Source organism: Zonotrichia leucophrys, chromosome 22 (assembly GCF_028769735.1).
Source record: "Zonotrichia leucophrys gambelii isolate GWCS_2022_RI chromosome 22, RI_Zleu_2.0, whole genome shotgun sequence".
In the NCBI taxonomy this organism is placed as follows: Eukaryota; Metazoa; Chordata; class Aves; order Passeriformes; family Passerellidae; genus Zonotrichia; species Zonotrichia leucophrys.
The window spans coordinates 1180060-1201656 of record NC_088191.1 but is presented as its reverse complement, the minus strand read 5'-3'; the positions used below and the strand labels follow the sequence as shown (position 1 = coordinate 1201656).

At 48.7% G+C, this 21597-nt stretch overlaps 2 protein-coding genes across 3 annotated transcripts; both read left to right on the top strand.

Annotated features, from left to right (window-relative positions):
• The first annotated feature begins 147 nt into the window (after positions 1-147).
• Positions 148-6736, top strand: TMEM127 (transmembrane protein 127). 2 transcript variants are annotated; one of them, XM_064731227.1, is made up of 4 exons: positions 148-1481; positions 3485-3649; positions 5743-6099; positions 6322-6736. In XM_064731227.1, exons 1-3 carry the CDS (start codon positions 1253-1255, stop codon positions 6048-6050), a joined length of 702 nt encoding a protein of 233 aa, XP_064587297.1. In that variant the 5' UTR covers positions 148-1252; the 3' UTR covers positions 6051-6099; positions 6322-6736. The 2 variants fall into 2 exon arrangements, with proteins under 2 accessions (XP_064587297.1, XP_064587296.1); XM_064731226.1 differs by lacking the exon at positions 6322-6736 and having other exon boundaries at positions 5743-6284.
• A 4709-nt stretch (positions 6737-11445) lies between these two features.
• Positions 11446-20101, top strand: STARD7 (StAR related lipid transfer domain containing 7). Its single transcript, XM_064731163.1, has 8 exons — positions 11446-11796; positions 12465-12604; positions 13466-13515; positions 14496-14606; positions 15722-15804; positions 17275-17374; positions 18661-18745; positions 20037-20101. The coding sequence occupies exons 1-8, from the start codon at positions 11729-11731 to the stop codon at positions 20084-20086; spliced, it is 687 nt and encodes a 228-aa protein (XP_064587233.1). The 5' UTR covers positions 11446-11728; the 3' UTR covers positions 20087-20101.
• The last annotated feature ends 1496 nt before the right edge of the window (positions 20102-21597 follow it).

The window sequence follows — 21597 nt, the reverse complement described above, 5'->3', positions numbered from 1 at the left end:
CGGTGTCCGGTACCAGTTCCATTCCCGGTTCCGGTGCCCCAGTCCCGGTGTCCATAACCCCAGTCCCAGTCCCGGTTCCATTTTGGGTTCTAGTCCTGGTTCCGGTGACCCAGGGCTGGTGTCCGTAACCCCGGTACCGGTTCCATTCCCGGTTTCAGTCCCGGTCCCAGTCCGGGTTCCAGTCCGGGTTCCAGTCCCGGTTCCATTCCTGGATCCAGTCCTGGTTTCAGTCCCGGTTCCAGTCCCGGTTCCGGTGCCCCAGGGCCTGTGTCCGTAACCCCGGTCCTGGTTCCAGTCCCGGTTCCGGTGCCGGTTCCGGTGCCCCAGGGCCGGTGTCCATAACCCCGGTCCCGGTGCCGGTTCCAGTCCCGGTGCCAGTTCTGGTTCCAGTGACCCAGGGCCAGTGTCTGGTACTGGTTCCATTCCTGGTTCCGGTGACCCAGGGCCAGTATCCATAACCCCGGTGCCGGTTCCGGTGCCCCAGTCCTGGTGTCCATACCCCCGGTTGCAGTCCTGGTTGCAGTCCTGGTGCCGGTTCCATTCCCGGTTCCGGTGCCCCAGGGCTGGTGTCCATAACCCCGGTGCTGGTTCCAGTCCCGGTTCCAGTGCCGGTTCCGGTGCCCCAGGGCTGGTGTCCGTAACCCCGGTGCCGGTGCTGTCCCCATTCCCGGTACTGGTGCCGGTTCCATTCCCGGTTCCATTCCCGGTTCCTGTGACCCAGGGCCTGTGTCCATAACCCCGGTACCGGTTCCATTCCCGGTTCCGGTGCCCCAGTCCTGGTGTCCATAACCCCGGTTCCATTCCTGGTTCTGGTGCCCCAGTCCCGGTGTCCGTAACCCTGGTCCCGGTGCCGGTTCCAGTCCCGGTTCCAGTCCTGGTTCCGGTTCCAGTCCCGGTGTCCATAACCCCGGTTGCAGTCCCGGTTCCAGTCCTGGTGCCGGTTCCAGTCCCGTTCCCGGTGCCGGTGCTGGTGCCCCAATCCCGGTGTCCGTAACCTCGGTCCCGGTTCCAATCCCGGTTCCATTCTCGGTTCCAGTGCCCCAGTCCCGGCGTCCATAATCCCAGCCCCATTCCCAGTTCCATTCCCAGTTCCGGTTGCAGTCAGTCCCGGTTACAGTCCTGGTGCCGGTTCCAGTCCCGGTTCCGGTGCCCCAGTCCCGGTGTCCATAACCCCAGTCCTGTTCCCGGTTCCGGTTCCATTCCCGGTGTCCGTAACCCCGTTCCCGTCCCCATTCCCGTCCCCGTTGCCGCCATGTACTCGGGGGGCGCGGCGGGCGCGGTGCCCGCGCGGCGCCGGGGGGCGCTGCCCAAGCAGCCGGAGCGCAGCCTGGCGTCGGCGCTGCCGGGCGCCCTGGCCGTCACCGCGCTCTGCACCGCGCTGGCCGAGCCCGCCTGGCTGCGCATCCACGGCGGCACCTGCGCCCGCCAGGAGCTGGGCGTGGCCGACGTGCTGGGCGCCGTGCAGCCCGAGCTGCTGCGAGGTGAGCGGGGCGGGCTTCCGGAACCTTCCGGGGGTGCTGGGGGGTTCTGGGGGGTTCTGTGTCCTTCTGGAACCTTCCGGGGGTGCTGGGGGGTTCTGTGTCCTTCTGTGCCCTTCCAGAACATTCTGTCTCTTCCTGAACCTTCTGTGTCCTTGTGGAATGTTCTGTCCCTCCTGTGACCTACTGTGCTCTTCCGAACATTCTGTCCCTTCTGTGTCCTTCTGTCCCTTCGTTCTGTTCTTCTGGAACATTCTGTGTCCTTCCGGAACCTTCCGGGGGTTCTGTGGGGTTCTGTGGGGTTCTGTGGGGTTCTGTGTCCTTCCGGAACCTTCCGGGGGTTCTGTGTCCTTCTGTGTCCTTCTGTGCCCTTCCGGAACCTTCCGGGGGTTCTGTGGGGTTCTGTGCCCTTCCGGAACATTCTGTCCCTCCTGTGTCCTTCTTCCCGCCCTTCTGTCCCTTCTGTCTGTTCCTTCTGTGTCCTTCTTGTCCTTCTGTGTCCTTCAGACATTCTTCCCTTCTGTGCATCTGTGCCTTCTGTGCCCCTCCTGTGTCCTTCTGTCCCTTCGAACATTCCGTGGCCTTCTGTGCCCTCTTTCTGTTCCTTCTGGAACCTTCTGTGTCCTTCTGTCCTTTCCAGATCCTTCTGTGGCCTTCTGTCCCTTCTGGAACATTCTGCCCCTCCTGTCCCTTCCTGAACCTTCTGTGCCCCTCCTGTGTCCTTCTGTGCCTCCCTGAACATTCTGTCCCTCTGCCTTCCAGAACTTCTGTGCCTTCTGTCCTTCTGTTCTTTCCTTCGGAACCTTCTGTCCATTCCAGAACCTTCTGTGCCCTCTGTGTCCTCCTGTGTCCTTCTGTGCCCTTCCAGAACATTCTGTCCCTTCTGTCCCCTTCCGGAACCTTCTGTGGCCTTCTGTCCCTTCTGTTCTGTTCCTTCTGGAACCTTCTGTGGCCCTTCTGTGTCCTTCTGTCCCCTTCCAGAACATTCCGTGCCCTTCTGTCCATTCTATCCCTTCCTGAGCCTTCTGTGGCCTTCTGTCCCCTCCAGAGCCTTTTGTCCCTCCCAGACCCCTCCAAAACCTTCTGTCCCCTTCCGGAACCTTCCATGGCCTTCCTGAGACTTTTGTGCCTTCCAGAACCTTCCATCCCTCTGTCCCTTCCAGAACCTTCTGTGCCCTTCCATCTTTTCTGTCCCTTCCAGTCTTTTCTGGCCTTCCAGTCTTTTCTGTCCCTTCCAGAACCTTCTCTCCTCTCTCTTCCTCCTCCTCCTCCTCCTCCTTCCCCATTCCTGTGGAATTTCCCGTTCCCATTTTTCCAGCCTTGCTCCTCATCCTTAATTAACGACTCACCCCTAATTAACGACTCACCCCTAATTAACGAGCTATTCCTAATCAATGAGCTATCCCTAATTACAGGGATTGCCTCAGAGGGGTGTTGGCATTTAAAGGAATGTTTGGATTTGTTGCCCCCAAAAATCCCCCAAAAAATCTTCCCAAAATTCCCCCAAAAATCCCCCCAAAATCCCCAAAAAATCCCCCAAAATCCCCCAAAAAATCTTCCCAAAATCCCCCCCAAAATCCCCCCAAAAAATCTTTCCAAAATCCTCCAAAATTCCCCTTATCCACCCTAAATTTCCAATTTTTTTTGTGCAAAAAATCAGATTTTTTTGTGCAGAAACTCAGATTTTTTCATGCAGAAACTCAGATTTTTTTGTGCAGAAACTCGGATTTTTTTGTGGAAAAACTCCGATTTTTTTGTGCAGAAACTCGGATTTTTTTGTGCAAAAAATCCGATTTTTTTTGTGCAGAAACTCGGATTTTTTTGTGCAGAAACTCGGATATTTTTGTGCAAAAAATCAGATTTTTTTGTCCAGAAACTCAGATTTTTTTTGTGCAAAAAATCAGATTTTTTTTGTGCAGAAACTTGGGGTTTTTTTGCCAATTTTTTTGTTAAAAAATCCAATTTTTCTTTCCTCTAACCCCGTTTTTTCCCATTTTTCCCCCCAGATTTCTGCATGAACCCGCAGACGGTGCTGCTGCTGAGAGTCATTGCTGCCTTTTGCTTCCTGGGCATCCTGTGCAGCCTCGGAGCTTTTCTGCTCGACGTTTTTGGGCCCAAACACCCGGCCCTGAAAATCACCCGGCGCTACGCCTTCGCCCACATCCTCACAGGTGAGGGAGCCTCAAAAACACCCCAAAAAATAAAAAAAAAATGGTGAAATTCCACCCAAAAATACCCCAAAAATTGAAAAAAATAGTGGTGGAATTCCACCCAAAAATACCCCAAAAATTTAAAAAAATAGTGGTGGAATTCCAGCCAAAAATCCGCCCAAAATCGAAAAAAAAAGGTGAAATTCTACCCAAAAATACCCCAAAAATTTAAAATAAAAGGGGTGGAATTCCAGCCAAAAATACCCCAGAAGCTAAAAAAAAAAAAAGGTGAAATTCCACCCAAAAATACCCCAAAAATTTAAAAAAAAAGTGGTGGAATTCCACCCAAAAATACCCCAAAAATTAAAAAAAATAGTGGTGGAATTTCACCCAAAAATACCCCAAAAATTAAAAAAAAAGTGGTGAAATTCCACCCAAAAATACCCCAAAAATAAAAAAAAAAATGGTGAAATTCCACCCAAAAATACCCCAAAAATTTAAAAAAAAAGTGGTGGAATTCCACCCAAAAATTCCCACAGAATTAAAATTTTTACCCCATTTTTCTTGGGGTTTTCCCCATTTTTTCCCCAATCTAACCCATTTTTCCCCCATTTATCTTGGGTTTTATTCCCATTTTTTCCCAAATCTAACCCATTTTTACCCCTTTTTTCTTGGGTTTTTTCCCCAAATCTAACCCATTTTCCCCCCAGTTTTTCTTGGGTTTTTTTCCCATTTTTTTTCCCCCATCTAACACATTTTTACCCAGTTTTTCTTGGGTTTTTTTCCCATTTTTTTCCCCCATCTAACCCATTTTTACCCCAGTTTTTCTCGGGTTTTATTCCCATTTTTTCCCAATCTAACCCATTTTTCCCCCATTTTTCTTGGGTTTTTTCCCCAATCTAACCCATTTTTACCCCATTTTTCTCGTTTTTATTCCCATTTTCCCCCCAATCTAACCCATTTTTACCCCTTTTTTTGTTTGTTTTTTTTTCCCATTTTTTTCCCCAATCTAACCCATTTTTACCCAGTTTTTCTTGGGTTTTTCCCCATTTTTTCCCGGGTTTCATTCCCATTTTTTCCCAATCTAACCCATTTTTACCCAGTTCTTCTTGGGTTTTTTCCCCAGTTTTTCTTGGGTTTTATTTCCATTTTTTCCCCGATCTAACCCATTTTTACCCAGTTTTTCTTGGGTTTTTTTCCCATTTTTTTTCCCCAATGTAACCCATTTTTACTCCATTTTTGGATATTTTTTTTCCCCATTTTTTCCCCAATCTAACGGAATTTTCCCCATTTTTTAGTCCTGCAGTGCGCCACGGTGATCGGGTTTTGCTACTGGGCGTCGGAGCTGCTCCTGGAGACCCCAGACCCCAAACCCCAAACCCACCCCAATCTAACCCATTTTTACCCCTTATTTTTTGGGATTTTTTCCCATTTTTCCCCAAATCTAACGGGATTTCCCCATTCCCAGTGCTGCAGTGCGCCACGGTGATCGGCTTCTGCTACTGGAGACCCCAGACCCCAAACCCACCTCAGTTTTACCCATTTTTACCCCATTTTTCTTGGGTTTTTTCCCAAATCTAACTGAATTTTCCCCATTCCCAGTGCTGCAGTGCGCCACGGTGATCGGCTTCGGCTACTGGGCGTCGGAGCTGCTCCTGGAGACCCCAGACCCAATTTCCCCCAATCTAACCCATTTTTACCCCATTTTTTTTGGGATTTTTTCCCAATTTTTCCCAAATCTAACTGAATTTCCCCATTTCCAGTCCTGCAGTGCGCCATGGTGATTGGCTTCTGCTGCTGCTCCTGGAGACCTCAGACCCCAAACCCCAAACCCATCCCAGTTTTACCCATTTTTCTGAAGTCTAACCCATTTTTACCCCATTTTTCTTGGTTTTTTTCCCAAATCTAATGGAATTTCCCCCATTCCCAGTGCTGCAGTGCGCCACAGTGATCAGGTTTTGCTCCTGGGCCTCAGAGCTGCTCCTGGAGACCCCAAACCCCAGACCCCAAACCCCAGACCCCAAACCCACCCCAGTTTTTCCCAGTTTTACCTCATTTTTGGATGTTTTATTCCCAATTTTTCCCAAATCTAACGGAATTTCCCCATTTCCCAGTCCTGCAGTGCGCCACGGTGATCGGCTTTTGCTACTGGGCGTCGGAGCTGCTCCTGGCGCAGCAGCAGCAGCACAAGAAGTACCACGGCTCGCAGGTGTTCGTCACCTTCGCCGTCAGCTTCTACCTGGTGGCGGGCGCGGGCGGCGCCGCCATCCTGGCCACGGCCGCCAACCTGCTGCGGCACTACCCCAGCGAGGAGGAGGAGCAGGCGCTGGAGCTGCTCTCCGAGATGGAGGAGGCCGAGCCCTACGCGCCCGACTACGACGTGGTCAACCAGTTCCAGCCGCCGCCCGCCTACACGCCATGAGGGTGGGAGGCGTGGTGGGGGCCACCAAGATGGCGGTCATCGTGATGGGTGGTCATCTTGATCCCAGTCACCATGATCACCATGATCCTAGTCATCGTGATGGGTGGTCACCAAGATGGCGGTCAGCGTGATGGGTGGGCACCTTGATCCTGGTCACCATGATCATGGTCATTGTGATGGTGGCCACCATGATCCTGGTCATCATGATCCTGGTCATCATGATGGTGGCCACTGTGATGGCGGTCATCGTGATCCTGGTCATCGTGATGGGGGCCACCAAGATGGCGGTCATCGTGATGGGTGGTCACCTTGGTCCTGGTTACCATGATCATGGTCATCATGATGGTGGCCACCATGATGGCGGTCATCATGATGGGTGGTCATCTTGATCCCAGTCACCATGATCACCATGATCCTGGTCATCGTGATGGTGGCCACCATGATGGTCATCACCTTGATCCCAGTCACCGTGGTGGTGGCCACTATGATGGCAGTCATTGGGATGGAGGCCACCATGATGGCGGTCATCATGATGGGTGGTCACCTTGACTGTGGTCACCATCATCATGGTCATTGTGATAGGTGGCCACCCTGATCGTGGTCACCTTGATCCTGGTCATCGTGATCCTGGTCATTGGGATGGAGGTCACCATGATGGCAGTCATCGTGATGGGTGGGCACCTTGATCCTGGTCACCTTGATCCTGGTCAATGTGATGGCGGTCATCATAATGGGTGGTCACCTTGATTGTGGTCATCATCATCATGGTCATTATGGTGGTGGCCACCATGATCCTGATCACCTTGATCCTAGTCATCGTGATGGGTGGGCACCTTGATTGTGGTCACCATGATCATGGTCATCGTGATGGGGGCCACCAAGATCATCGTCACCTTGATCCCAGTCATTATGGTGGTGGCCACCATGATCCTGGTCACCTTGATCCTGGTCATCGTGATGGGGGCCACCAAGATGGCGGTCATCGTGATGGGTGGGCACCTTGATCCTGGTCATTGGGATGGAGGCCACCATGATGGCGGTCATTGCGATAGTTGGTCACCTTGATCGTGGTTACCATGGTCATGGTCATTGTGGTGGTGGCCACCATGATCCCAGTCACCATGATCACCATGATCCTAGTCATCATGATGGGTGGTCACCTTGATTGTGGTCAGCGTGATGGGTGGGCACCTTGATTGTGGTCACCTTGATCCTGGTCATTGGGATGGGGGCCACCAAGATGGTCATCACCTTGATTCCCTGTCCCATGATGGCACCATTGGGATGATCCTTATGTCATTCATTGATGGGTGGTCACCTTGATCCTGGTACACCATGATCATGGTCAACGTGATGGTGGCACCATGATCCAGTCATGTGATGGGTGGTCATCATGATTGGTGGGCAACCATTGATCCCAGTCACCTGATCACCAGTGATCCTAGTCATCGTGATGGGTGGTCACCTTGATTGCGGTCACCATCATCATGGTCATCGTGATGGGTAGAGGTCACCTTGCTCACTGGTCACTGTGATCCTGGTCATCACGATGGTGGCCACCATGATGCTGTTGGACCGTCATTGGGGTGGGGGACGTGGTGTGGGAGGGTTGGGTGGGGAGATGTCAGGAGGTTCTTCCAGGAGAGGACCTGTCCAGATGGATCCCAGGAACTCTTCCAGCAAAGGACTGGTCTGGATGGACATGGGAAGTTCTTCCAGGGGAGGATCTGTCCAGGTGGATCCTGGGAGATGTTCCAGCAAAGGGTTTGTCTGGTGTGGATTTTTGGGACTGGTGGTCTCTTCCAGGGGATGACGGGTTTCTCCAGGTGGATCCCAGGAACTCTTCCAGCAAAGGGTTTGTCCTGGTGGATCTCTGGAGGTTCTTCAGGGGAGGATTTCTCCAGGTGGATCCCATGAATTCTTCCAACAAAGGACTGGTCTGGATGGACATGGGAAGTTCTTCCCTGCGAGGATCGGTCCTGGTGGATCCCAAGAACTCCTTCAACAAAGGGTTTCTCCTGGTGGATCCCAAGGCTGTTCCAGGGAAGGACTTTTCCAGGTGGATCCCAGGAGATCTTCCAGCAAAGGTTGCTCTGGATGGACACGGGAAGTTCTTCCAGGGGAGGATTTCTCCAGGTGGATCCCAGGAGATCTTCCAGGGCCTCGATCCTGGAGTTGGTTCCGGGGCTCTCCTGCTCCAGGTGGGTTTTCCTGGACTGAGAACTTTGGGATCCGCAATTCCCAATGGATCCAGAACTTTGGGATCCTCCTGGAATGAGAACTTTGGGATCTCCATGGGTCGAGGACTTTGGGATCAGGAATTCCCAATGGAATGAGAACTTTGGGATCCCCAGTTTCCAATGGATCCAGAACTTTGGGATCTGGAATTCCCTGTGGGATGAGAACTTTGGGATCCCCAATTCCCAACGGATCAGGAACTTTGGGATCTCCATGGATCAAGAACTTTGGGATCCTCAATTCCCAACAGGTTGAGAACTTTGGGATCCCCAATTCCCTGTGGATCAGGAACTTTGGGATCTCCATGGACTGAGAAGTTTGGGATCCCCAATTCCCAGCAGGTTGAGAACTTTGGGATCTCCATGGGTCGAGGACTTTGGGATCAGGAATTCCCAAGGGAATGAGAACTTTGGGATCCCCAGTTCCCCACGAATTGAGAACTTTGGGATCCACAATTCCCAACGGATCCAGAACTTTGGGATCTCCATGGACTGAGAACTTTGGGATCAGGAATTCCCAACGGATCAGGAACTTTGGGATCCCCAATTCCCAGCAGGTTGAGAACTTTGGGATCCCCAATTCCCAGTGGATCCAGAACTTTGGGATCTCCATGGACTGACAAGTTTGGGATCTGGAATTCCCAATGGCTTGAGAACTTTGGGATCCCCAATTCCCAACGAATCGAGAACTTTGGGATCTCCATGAATCCAGAACTTGAGGATCCTCCTGGAATGAGAAGTTTGGGATCCCCAATTCCCAACGGATCAAGAACTTTGGGATCCCCACAGATCAAAAACTTTGGGATCCCCAATTCCCAATGGATCAAGAACTTTGGGATCCCCAATTCCCAGCAGGTTGAGAACTTTGGGATCCTCCTGGAATGAGAACTTTGGGGTCCCCAATTCCAAATGGATCCAGAACTTTGGGCTCCCCCATTCCCCACCTCTCCCCCCTTTTCTCACATTTTCTCCCCATATTTAAAAATTTGGGAATTCCCATCCCCTTTTTTTCCCACCCCCCCATGGACATTCTGCACTTTATTCCAGGCTCTGGGAATTCCGGGAATCCCCTTTTTTTTTTGGATTTTTTTGGGATCATCCCACAAAATTTTGGGAATTTTTGGCCTCCCCTGAGAAATCGGGATGAGCCCTGCTGGAAAAACCCGGAGCTTTTATGCAAACCCCTCCACTCCCATCCCATTTTTTCCTCCCCACAAAATTCCCAATTTTTTTTTCCCAGAAATTTTTGGGGTCAAAACAATAAAAAAATAGGAAAAAAATCCCGTCAGGATTGAAATTCCCAACAAAATTCCCATTCCTGGAACGCTTTGGCTCAGGGGGGGATTTTTTTAGGGAATCTCCTGAATTTTTAGGGAATTTTAACTCCTTGGAGGTCCTGATGCTTTTATCCCGATTTTCCTGCTTTTATCCCAAATTTCCCGCTTTTATCCCCATTTTCCTGCTCTTTTTTTTTCCCCCTTTTTTTTCCCATTTTTTTTCTTCCCCCTGGCTATGCAAGAGCTCCCCCCCGGGATGGAAATCCCAGAAAAATCCTGGAAAAATAAAAAATTCCATGAAAAAAAAAAAAAATCCCGGGAAAGGCTCGGGGGAAAAATCCCGGGATTTGGGAAAAGCTTTGGGATTCCCTGGATATGCAAAGAGGGCGCCAATAAATCTGTGGAAAATGGGATTTTCTGAGAGAATTCCCAAAAAAAAAAATCGGGGATTTTGGGATTGGATGTGGGATTTGGGGGAATAAAGGGGGGAAAGAGATTGGGGGCGTGGCTGGGAATGGAGGGTGGAGCTGAAAAATGGGATGGATCCGAAAATGGAGTGGATCCATAAAACTGGAATGGATCCCATAAAACTGGAATGGATCCTGTAAAAACTGGAATGGATCCTAAAAATAATGGGCTGGATCCCATAAAAACTGGAATGGATCCCATAAAACTGGGCGAAATCCCAAAAAAATGGAATGGATCCTAAAAATAATGGGCTGGATCCCGTAAAAACTGGAATGGATCCTAAAAATAAGGGGCTGGATCCCATGAAAACTGGAATGGATCCCGTAAAACTGGAATGGATCCTAAAAATAATGGGCTGGATCGCGTAAAAACTGGAATGGATCCTAAAAATAATGGTTGGATCCATGAAAACTGAATGGATCCCATGAAAACTGGAATGGATCCATAAAACTGGGCGAAATCCAAAAATGGAATGGATCCATAAAATGGGGCTGGATCCCGTAAAAACTGGAATGGATCCTAAAAATAATGGGCTGGATCCCATAAAAACTGGAATGGATCCCATAAAACTGGAATGGATCCCGTAAAAACTGGAATGGATCCTGTAAAAACTGGAATGGATCCTAAAAATAATGGGCTGGATCCCGTAAAAACTGGAATGGATCCTAAAAATAATGGGTTGGATCCCATGAAAACTGGAATGGATCCCATAAAACTGGGCGAAATCCCAAAAAATGGAATGGATCCTAAAAATAATGGGCTGGATCCCATAAAAACTGGAATGGATCCTAAAAATAATGGGCTGGATCCCATAAAAACTGGAATGGATCCCATAAAATGGGGCTGGATCCCAAAAACCCGGGGTGGATCCCATAAAAGTGGGCGGGATCCATAAAAATTCCCGCCCTTGATCCCCCTGCAGGGGGCGTGGCCCCGCGCAAGCCCCGCCCCAAACGTCCCCACCCACCCAAGCCCCGCCCCTTTCCCTTCGCCCTTGCCGCCCTCTCTTCCTGTACCATGCGCCGGTGGGCGTGGCTTCCCCTCGGCAGCCAATCACCGCGCGAGGCGGCGCTGCTCGGACCAATGGGAAGGCCGGAACCTCCCAGACCCCACAGCGCCTCATAACAACACCAAAAACCCCCGAAAACCCCAAAAAATGCCCTAAAACCCGCCCCGACGCCATAGCGCTTTGGGGGGCGTGGCCACACACAAGCCCCGCCCACCTCTTCGCCCGCATCTCCCTCTCACCCTCACACCCCTTTCCGGTATCACGCGCTGCTGGGCGTGGCTTTATCGCCTTTAACCAATCACCGCGCGGGGCGTTGCAGCGGCGGCCAATAGCGGCGCGGCGCGCGGCGATGACGCGCTGGAGCGCGACGCGCGGCGCGGCGGGGCCGGCATGTGGCGGCCGCTGGCCGCGCTCGCCGCCCGCGGCGCCACCGGAGGCACCGGCGGGGCCTCCCCCGGAGCCGCCCCCGGCCCTGCGCCGCTGCCGCTGCTGCTGGCGCTGCTCGGCCGCCACTGCGCCTGCGGGACGGTGCGCCGGGCCCGGCAGCGCGGCGGGCCCGGAGACGCGGCCCGCGGTACCGGGAGAGGAACCGGCAGCGGCGGCTCCGGGAGCGGCGGCGGCTCCGGGCGCGGCCGCTGGGGAGGCTCCCGGGGCCGGTGCGGGCTGGGAGCGCCGCGGGGCGCCCTGATGGCCGCGATCGGTGCCGGGGCCTTCGTGTGGGACGGGCAGCGCATCGAGGAGGAGGAGCTGAGGCGGTGAGCGGGAAACACCGGGAATAGTAACGGGAATAACACCGGGAATAATGGGGATAATACCGGGAATAACACCGGGAATAACACCGGGAATAATACCGGGAATATGGGAATAACATTGGGAATAACGGCGGAATAACATCGGGATAATCGGGAATAACACCGGGGATAACACCGGGAATAAACCCGGAATAACGGTGGTGATTATGGGATACACGGGAATAATACCGGGAATAACACGGGAATAATGCCAGGAATTACGGGGGATTATGGGGATAACACCGGGAATAATACCGGGAATAATGGGAATAACATTGGGAATAACGGCGGGAATAACGGGATAACACCGGGAATAAGGGGATAACATTGGGAATACTAGCGGAATACACCGGGAATGATGGGAACAACACCGGGAATAACGGTGGGGATAATGGGGATAACACCGGGAATAATAATAAATTGGGAATAATACCGGGAATAATGGGGATAACACCGGGAATAACACCGGGAATAATACCGGGAATTACGGGGATAACACCGGGAATACCGGCGGGAATGGGGGGAACACGGGGATCCCGGCACTGCAGCGTGCGGGATGCGACGCTGGGGATGGGATATCGGGGATAACCCACGGGCTCTGCCCCGCTGTGCATTATCCCCGTTACCCGCAGGTCGGCGCAGGCGCTGCAGCAGCTCGAGGACCCGGCGGCGTTCCCGGAGCAGGAGCGGGGCTGGGAGCCGGTGATGCAGCGGGAACGGTTCCGCCTCTGGCGCCGGCCCATCCCCGGCTCGGCGCTCTTCCAGTACCGAGGTGGGCAATCCCCAATCCCCAATTCCTGAAATCCCGAATTCCCAAAGTCCCGAAATCCCAAATTCCCAAATTCCTGAAATTCCCGAATTCCCAAATTCCTGAAATCCCAAATTCCCAAAGTCCCAATTCCCAAAGTCCCAAATCCCCAATTCCCCAATTCCCAAATTCCTGAAATCCCAGATTCCCAAAGTCCCCAGTTCCCAAATTCCTGAAATCCCAAATTGCCAAAGTCCCCAATTCCCAAAGTCTCAAATTCCCAAAAAATTCCTGAAATCCCGAATTCCCAAATTCCTGAAATCCCCAATTCCCAAAGTCCCAATTCCCAAAGTCCCAATTCCCGAATTCCCAAAATCCCCAATTCCTGAAATCCCAAAGTCCCCAATTCCCGAATTCCCAAAATCCCAAATTCCCCAATTCCTGAAATGCCCAATTCCCAAAGTCCCCAATTCCCGAATTCCCAAATTCCCAAAATCCCCAATTCCCAAATTCCCAAAGTCCCCAATTCCTGACATCCCAAATACCTGAATTCCCAAAATCCCCAATTCCCAAATTCCCCAATTCCCAAAAACCCCTGAAATTCCCAATTTCCAAATGCCTGAATTTCCAGAAACCTGAAATTTCAAATTCGCAAATTCCTCCATTCTCAGATTCCTGAAATCCCAAATTCCTGAATTTCCAGAATTCCCAAAATCCCCAATTCCCAAAATCCCTGAAATCCAGGAATTCCCCAATTCCCAACTTCCCCAAATCCCTGAAATTCCCAAATTTTTGGATTCCTGGGATCCCTCAATTCCCAGGATTTGCTGATTTTGGGGATTTTGGGGATTTTGGGATTTGCTGATTTTTGGGATTTTCCTGCAGTTTTTGGCTCCTACACCGACGTCACTCCCAGGCAATTCTTCAACGTCCAGGTGAGCGAAATTCCCAAAAATTCCCAAAAATTCTTGGAATTCTGGCCAGGATTTGACTCAGAATCTTTGGGAATTCTGGATGGATCCCAGAAAAAAACCTTGGCAAAAATTCCCATTTTTGATCCCATCCTGGAAAACTCCCATTTTTAACCCATCCCAGGAATTCCTGATCCCGTTTTTCCCAAAATTCCCAGAAATTCCGGATTTTTCCCGAGGGATTTCTGGGATCAGGGTGGGGGAGAGGGGAAAGGAATTTTTTCCCTGATTTTTATGGAATTCCAGAGTTTTCCCCATCCCTAAAAATTCCTGGATTTTCCTTGGAATTCCGGGATTTATTCCCAGATTTTTCCCACATCCAAATTTCTCAGGATTCCCTGGAATTCCAGGATTTCTTTCCGTCATTCCTGATCCCATTTTTCCTGGAATTCTGGGATTTATTCCCAGGTTTTTCCCCAATCCAAATTTTGAGGATTCCCTGGAATTCCAAGATTTCTTTCCGTCATTTCCGATCCCATTTTTCCTGGGATTCTGGGATTTATTCCCAGATTTTTCCCACATCCAAATTTCTCAGGATTCCCTGGAATTCCAGGTTTTCTTTCCGTCATTCCTGATCCCATTTTTTCTGCAATTTTGGGATTTATTCCCAGATTTTTCCCAATCCAAATTTCCCAGGATTCCCTGGAATTCCAAGATTTTTTTCCGTCATTCCTGATCCCATTTTTCCTGGAATTCTGGGATTTATTCCCGGATTTTTCCCCCATCCAAATTTTGAGGATTCCCTGGAATTCCAGGATTTCTTTCCGTCATTCCCGATCCCGTTTTTTCTGCAATTTTGGGATTTATCCCTGGATTTTCCCAATCCCATTTTCCCAGAATTTCCCCGTTATCCCGGTTTTTTTGCTGGGATTTCCCTGCCCCCGTTTTTCCGGGATTTTTCCGGGATTTCTCCGGAATTCCGGGTTTTTTTGGGATATTCCCAGCTGGACACCGAGTACCGGAAGCAGTGGGACTCGCTGGTGCTGAAGCTCGACGTGGTGGAGCGGGACCCGGCCACGGGATCGGAGGTGATCCACTGGGTCACACAGTTCCCGGTGAGAAATCTGGGAATTTGGGATTTGGGATTGGGATTTGGGATTTGGGGTTTGGGATCCACTGGGTCACACAGTTCCCGGTGAGAAATTCGGGAATTTGGGATTTGGGTTTGGGGATTGGGAATTGGGGTCTGGGATTTGGGATCTGGGATTGGGGGTTGGGAATTTGGGGTTTGGGATTTGGGATCTGAGGGGATCCACTGGGTCACACAGTTCCCGGTGAGAAATTCGGAATTTGGGATTGGGGATTGGGAATTTGGGATCTGGGATTGGGGATTTGGGGTTTGGGATCCACTGGGTCACCCAGTTCCCGGTGAGATTTGGGAATTTGGGATTGGGAATTTGGGATTTGGGAATTTGGGATCTGGGATTGGGGATTTGGGGTTTGGGAATTTGGGATCAGAGGGGATCCACTGGGTCACACAGTTCCCGGTGAGAAACCTGGGAATTTGGGATTGGGAATTTGGGGTTTGGGATCCACTGGGTCACCCAGTTCCCGGTGAGAAATCTGGGAATTTGGGGTTTGGGATCCACTGGGTTACACAGTTCCCGGTGAGATTTGGGATTTGGGATTGGGGATTGGGGATTGAGGTTTGGGATCCAATGGGATCCACTGGGTCACACAGTTCCCGGTGAGAAACTCGGGAATTTGGGATCTGGGATTGGGATTTGGGATCAGAGGGGATCCACTGGGTCACACAGTTCCCGGTGAGAAACTTGGGAATTTGGGATTTGACATCTGGGATTGAGTTTTGGGAATTTGGGATCTGGGATTGGGGACTGAGGTTTGGGATCCACTGGGTCACCCAGTTCCCAATGAGAAATTCGGGAATTTGGGGATTTGGTATTGGGAATTTGGGATTTGGGATTTGGGATCCACTGGGTCACGCAGTTCCTGGTGAGCCCCTGGAATTTGGGCTTTGGGATCAAAATTTGGGATTGAGATTTGGGATCAGGGACCGGGATTGGGATCTGGGACTGGGGCTGATCCTGTTCCCTGAGATCTGGGATCGGGATTTGGGATCAGGGATTGGGATCAGGATTGGGATCAGGATTGGGATCAGGATTTGGGATCAGGATCAGGGATTCCGGTACCCCGCCCGTTGCCGTTGCAGTACCCGATGTACTCCCGGGATTACGTTTACGTCCGGCGCTACAGCGTCGACAGCGACCGCAACCTGATGGTGCTGGTGTCCAGGTGGGACTGGAAAACCCCAAAACCCCTGGAATCACCCCAAAAACCCAATGGAATTACCCCAAAAACCCCCTGGAATTACCCCAAAACCCCCATGGAATCACCCCAAAAACCCAATGGAATTACCCCAAAAACCCCCTGGAATTACCCCAAAAATCCCTCATGGAATTGTCACAAAAACCCCATGGAATTACCCCCCAAAAAACCCATGGAATTACCCCAAAAACCCCTCATGGAATTGTCACAAAAACCCCACCAGAATTACCCCAAAAACCCCATGGAATTCCCAAATAAACCCCATGGAATTCCCCCAAAAACCCCACATGGAATTCCCACAAAAACCCCCTGGAATTACCCCAAAAACCCCATGGAATTCCCACAAAAAAGTCTCGTGGGATTCCTGAAAAATCCCCCACAGAATTCCCAAAAATCCCTCATGGAATTCCCACAAAAACCCCACCAGAATTCCCCCAAAAACCCCACGGAATTCCCGAAAAACCCCACAGAATTCCCAAAAAACCCCATGGAATTACCCCAAAAACCCCCTGGAATTCCCACAAAAACCCCATGGAATTCCCAAATAAACCCATGGAATTACCTCAAAAACCCCCTGGAATTACCCCAAAAAAGTCTCATGGGATTCCTGAAAAATCCCCCGCAGAATTCCCAAAAAACCCCATGGAATTACCCAAAAACCCTTCCTGGAATTACCCAAAAACCCCCTGGAATTCCCACAAAAACCCCATGGAATTACCCCCCAAAAAACCCATGGAATTACCCCAAAAACCCCACAGAATTCCCACAAAAACCCCACGGAATTCCCGAAAAATCCCCCACAGAATTCCCAAAAAAACCCATGGAATTACCTCAAAAACCCCCTGGAATTACCCCACGAAAACCCCAAAAATTACCCCAAAAATCCCTCATGGAATTCCCAAATAAACCCCATGGAATTCCCAAATAAACCCCATGGAATTCCTGGACAAATATTCCTTACAGAATTCTTACAAATTCCCCTGGAATTCCCAAAAAATCCCGAAAAAACCCCACAGAATTCCTGGAAAAAAAACCCCTGGAATTCCTACAAATTCTGGGATAATTCCCGGATAATTCAGGATAATTCTGGGATAATTCCCAGATAATTCAGGATAATTCTGGAATTCCTACAAGTTCTGGGATAATTCCCAAATAATTCAGGATAATTCTGGCATAATTCCCAGATAATTCAGGATAATTCCCAGATAATTCAGGATAATTCCCAGATATAATTCAGGATAATCTTGGGATAATTCCCAGATAATTCAGGATCATTCTGGAATTCCTACAAATTCTGGGATAATTCCCAAATAATTCAGGATAATTCTGGGATAATTCCCGGAAAATTCAGGATAATTCTGGGGTAGTTCCCAGATAATTCAGGATAATTCCCGGATAACTTTGGGATAATTTTGGATAATCCCGGTGATCCCCCAGGGCCGTGGAGCATCCCGGGATTCCCGAGGACCCCGAGCACGTCCGGGTCCGCAGCTACGAATCGCACATGGTGATCCGGCCCCACCGCGGCTTCGACGAGGTGGGAACCCCAAAATCCCGGAAAACTGGGGAGAATCCTGGGAAAATTGGGGGAAAAACTGGGGAAAATCCTGGGAAAAATCCTGGGAAAATTGGGGGAAAAATTGGGGAAAAATTCTGGGAAAATTGGGAGAAAAACCGGGGGAAAATCACAGGAAAAACTGGGAAAAATCGTGGGAAAATTGGGGAAAAACTGGGGAGAATCCTGGAAAAATTGGGGAAAAATCTGGGGAAAAATCTGGGGAAATTGGGGAAAAATCCTGGGAAAATTGGGGGAAAAATTGGGGAAAAATCTGGGGAAATCACAGGAAAAACTGGGGGAAAATCCTGGGAAAATCACAGGAAAAACTGGGGAATAATCCTGGGAAAATTGGGAAAAAATCCAGGAAAAATTGGGAAAAAATTCTGGGAAAGTCACAGGGAAAAATCCTGGGAAAATTGGGAGAAAAACTGGGAAAATCACAGGAAAAACTGGGGAATAATCCTTGGAAAATTGGGAGAAAAACTAAGGAAAAATAATGGGAAAATTGGGAGAAAAATTGGGGAAATCCTGGGAAAATTGGGGAAACATCCAGGAAAAATTGGGAAAAAGTTCTGGGAAAGTCACAGGGAAAAATCCTGGGAAAATTGGGAGAAAAACTGGGGAAAAATCCTGGGAAAATTGGAGAAAAATCCTGGGAAAATTGGGGAAAAATCATGGGAAAATCTCAGGAAAAAACGGGGGAAAATCATGGGAAAAACTGGGGAAACATCCTGGGAAAATTGGGAGAAAAACTGGGGGAACATCCTGGGAAAATTGGGAGAAAAACTGGGGGAAAATCCTGGGAAAATCACAGGAAAAACTGGGGAAAAATCCTGGGAAAATTGGGAGAAAAACTGGGGAAAAATCCAGGAAAAATTGGGAAAAAATTCTGGGAAAGTCACAGGGAAAAATTCTGGGAAAACTGGGAGAAAAACTGGGGAAAATCCTGGGAAAACTGGAGAAAAATCCAGGAAAAATTGGGAAAAAGTTCTGGGAAAGTCACAGGAAAAAAATCCTGGAAAAAACTGGGGAAAATCCCAGAAATTCTTGTTAAATCCCAGGATTTTGGGGTCGGTTCTAGGAGTGGAAAAACCTCAAAAGATGGGAAAAAAAACACCAAAAAAAGGAGAATTTTAGGGGGAATTTTTGGGAATTTTGGGGGAAATTTTTGGGAATTTTTGGGAATTTGGGATCTGGGGGTGGTTCCTGGGCCAGGGATTTTTGGGAATTTGGGGAATTTTGGGAATTTTGGTGGTTTTTTCCAGAATGGTTTCGATTACCTGCTGACGTACAGCGACAACCCCCAGACCGTGTTCCCGCGCTACTGCCTCAGCTGGATGGTGTCCAGCGGTGAGAATTCCCAAAAAAACCCCAAAATTCCCCCAAAATTCCCGGGAAATCCTGGGGAAAAGGAGGGGGGAACAGAAGGGAAAAATGGGGGAAAAAATCAGAAAAAAAAATTGGGAAGGAAAATTGGGGGAAAATTGGGAAAATGGAGGAAAAATTGGGAGAAATAATGGGAAATTATGGGGAGAATACGCTGGGAAAAGGGAAAATTGGGAGAAAAAAATCTAGAGGAAAAAATGAAACATTTGGGAAAAAAAAGGGGAAAATGGAAAAGGGGAAAACAGGAAAAATAAAAAATTTGGGGAAAGTAAGACAAAATTGGAAAAAATGGGAAAAATGAAAACTAAATCCAGATTTGGGGTGAGGAGTGAAAAACAATAGTGGGAAAAAAAACACAAAAAATGGGAAAAATTTGGGGGAAAATTTGGGGGAAAATTGGGGAAAAATTTGGGAAATTTGGGATGGGGGGGATGGAGAATTGGGAAATTGGGGAATGGAATTTTGGGTTGAAGAATGGTTTCGATACTGCTGAGTAAGCGAAACCAGATCCGGCTATGACACTGGAAATGAGCGGTGGACAAAAAGAAAATAAATGGAATGGGAAAAGGAGGGGGAAGAAAGGTAAAAATAGGGAAAAAATCAGAAAAAAAAATTGGGAAATATGGTAAAAATTGGAGGAAAAATGGGAAATAATGGAGGAAAAATTGGGTAAAAAAATGGGAATTTTTTCGTTTTGGTTCGGGGAATGCCGTGAGGGAAGAGAATAGGGAAAAAAGGAAAATCAGAAAAAAATTTATTGGGGAAAAGAAAAATGGGAAAAAAGGAAAAAATGGAAAAAAATGGGAAAATTGGGGAAAATGGGGAAAAAATTAAAAATGGAGAAAAATGGGGAAAAATTGGGGGAAGAGGATAAAAAAATTGGGGAAAAAATGGGAGAAAAATGGAGAAAAAATGGGAAAAATTGGGGGAAAAAATGGGAGGAAAATGGAGAAAAAATGGGAAAAATTGGGGGAAAAAATGGGAGGGGATGGAATGAAATTGTGAGGAAAAATGGGAGAAAAGAAGAAAAAATGGAAAAAATGGGAAAAAATTGGAGAAAAATGAGAAAAATGGAGGAAAAAAAAAAAAGGGGAAAAATGGATGGAAAATGTGTATGGGAAAAAATGGGGTAAGAGGGAAAAAAATGGAGAAGAAAAATGGGGAAAAAATGGGAAAAACTGGGAAAAAAAGAAGAAAATTGGGGGAAAAGAGGGGAAATTTGGGAGAGGGGTTTCCCACATTGTGGGGTCCCCAGGGATGCCGGAGTTCCTGGAGAAGCTGCACTCAGGGAAAAAGAGAAAATGAGGAGGAAAAAAATAGGGGAAAAAGATAAAAATTGGGGAAAAAATGGGAGGAAAATGGAGAAAAAATGGGAAAAAATTGGGGAAAAAGAGAGGAAAAAAGATAAAAATTGGGGAAAAAATGGGAGAAAATGGGAAAAAAAGAAAAAAGATAAATGGGGAAAAAGAAAATGGAGAAAAATGGGAAAATTAAAAACAAGAAAATTGGGGAAAAAATGGGAAAAAATTTTGGGAGGAGAAGGGTTTCCCACATTGTGGGGTCCGCAGGGATGCCGGAGTTCCTGGAGAAGCTGCACTCGGGCGATGAAAAGGCCAAAAATGGAGATGAGGAGAAAGGGATCACCTGAGAAAACGCAAATGGGACGAGCCGCGATGGGCGACAATGAAACTGGATGTAACCAAGAAAGGGAAAAGGGAAAATTTGGGGAGCAGGAACAGAAGCGCAAGGGGAAAAAGAGGGGAAAGAAAAATTGGGGAAAAAATGCGGGAAAATGGAGAAAAAATGGAAAAAATGGGGAAAAAAGGAAAAAAGATAAAAATGGGAAAGACACAAAAATGGGAAAAAGAGAAAATGGGGAAAAAATGGACAAACAAAAATTGGGGGAAAAGAGGAAAATGAAAATGGCGGGGATGGGAAACGCATGTAAGGCAAGAAGAATGGGCGGTGAAAACAGCCGCCAAGGCGACCGGGCGCCAACTGGAGACGCGAGGAAAACAGCTGGAAAACGCGGAAAATGGCGGGAAAACCAGCAGAAATGGGGGAAAACACGGAAATGACCACAAAATGGCGGAAAAAAAGACCACAAAATGGTGGGAAAACCATCAGAAAATGGCGGGAAAACAACGGGGAAATGACCACAAAATGGCGGAAAAACAACGGGGAAACGACCACAAAATGGCGGAAAAACCTTCAGAAAATGGCGGGAAAAACGACCACAAAATGGCGGGAAGGAAGAAAAGAAAATGGCGGGAAAACGGAAGGAAAAATGGCGGGAAAAATTCCGCCAGGAAAACTTTGGGAATGGATGGGGGAAATGGCAGCAATAAACTGGGAGAAGAAAAATAAAAAATAAAAACTCTGGGGGGGTTGTACCAGAAGCACTGGAAATAAAAAATCCTAAAAATTGTCCTGGAAATATTGGGAATAAATTTGGGAATGAAATGGGGAAATAAATGGGAATTGGCCCAAGAACAACAGGAATAAATTTGGAAATTGTCCCCAAAAAAGGGAATAAACTGGGGAAAAAAAATTGGGAATTTTCCCCAAAACTCTGGGAAAAAACCTGGGAATTGCCAGAAAAACACCAGGAATAAAATAGGAAAAAATCTGGGAATTTTCCCAATAAAGTGGGAGAAAACCTTCCCATGCCCTCCAGGAATAAGGAAATTTGGGATTGGGGAAATTTGGGATTGGGATTTGGGATCCGGAATTTGGGATCAGGAAATTTGGGATTGGGGAAATTTGAGATCAGGGAATTTGGGATTGGGGATTTGGGATCCAGCACCGAGTCCGAG

Excerpts from the sequence above, each read along its gene's own strand:
- STARD7 (XM_064731163.1), top strand. The coding sequence starts at position 11,729 with ATGGCCGCGATCGGTGCCGGGGCCTTCGTGTGGGACGGGCAGCGCATC. Across the intron at positions 15,805-17,274 it reads CTGATGGTGCTGGTGTCCAG|GGCCGTGGAGCATCCCGGGA; the intron begins GTGGGACTGGAA and ends GTGATCCCCCAG. Across the intron at positions 17,375-18,660 it reads CCCACCGCGGCTTCGACGAG|AATGGTTTCGATTACCTGCT; the intron begins GTGGGAACCCCA and ends GGTTTTTTCCAG.
- TMEM127 (XM_064731227.1), top strand. The coding sequence starts at position 1,253 with ATGTACTCGGGGGGCGCGGCGGGCGCGGTGCCCGCGCGGCGCCGGGGG. Across the intron at positions 1,482-3,484 it reads GCAGCCCGAGCTGCTGCGAG|ATTTCTGCATGAACCCGCAG; the intron begins GTGAGCGGGGCG and ends TTTTCCCCCCAG. Across the intron at positions 3,650-5,742 it reads CTTCGCCCACATCCTCACAG|TCCTGCAGTGCGCCACGGTG; the intron begins GTGAGGGAGCCT and ends CCCATTTCCCAG.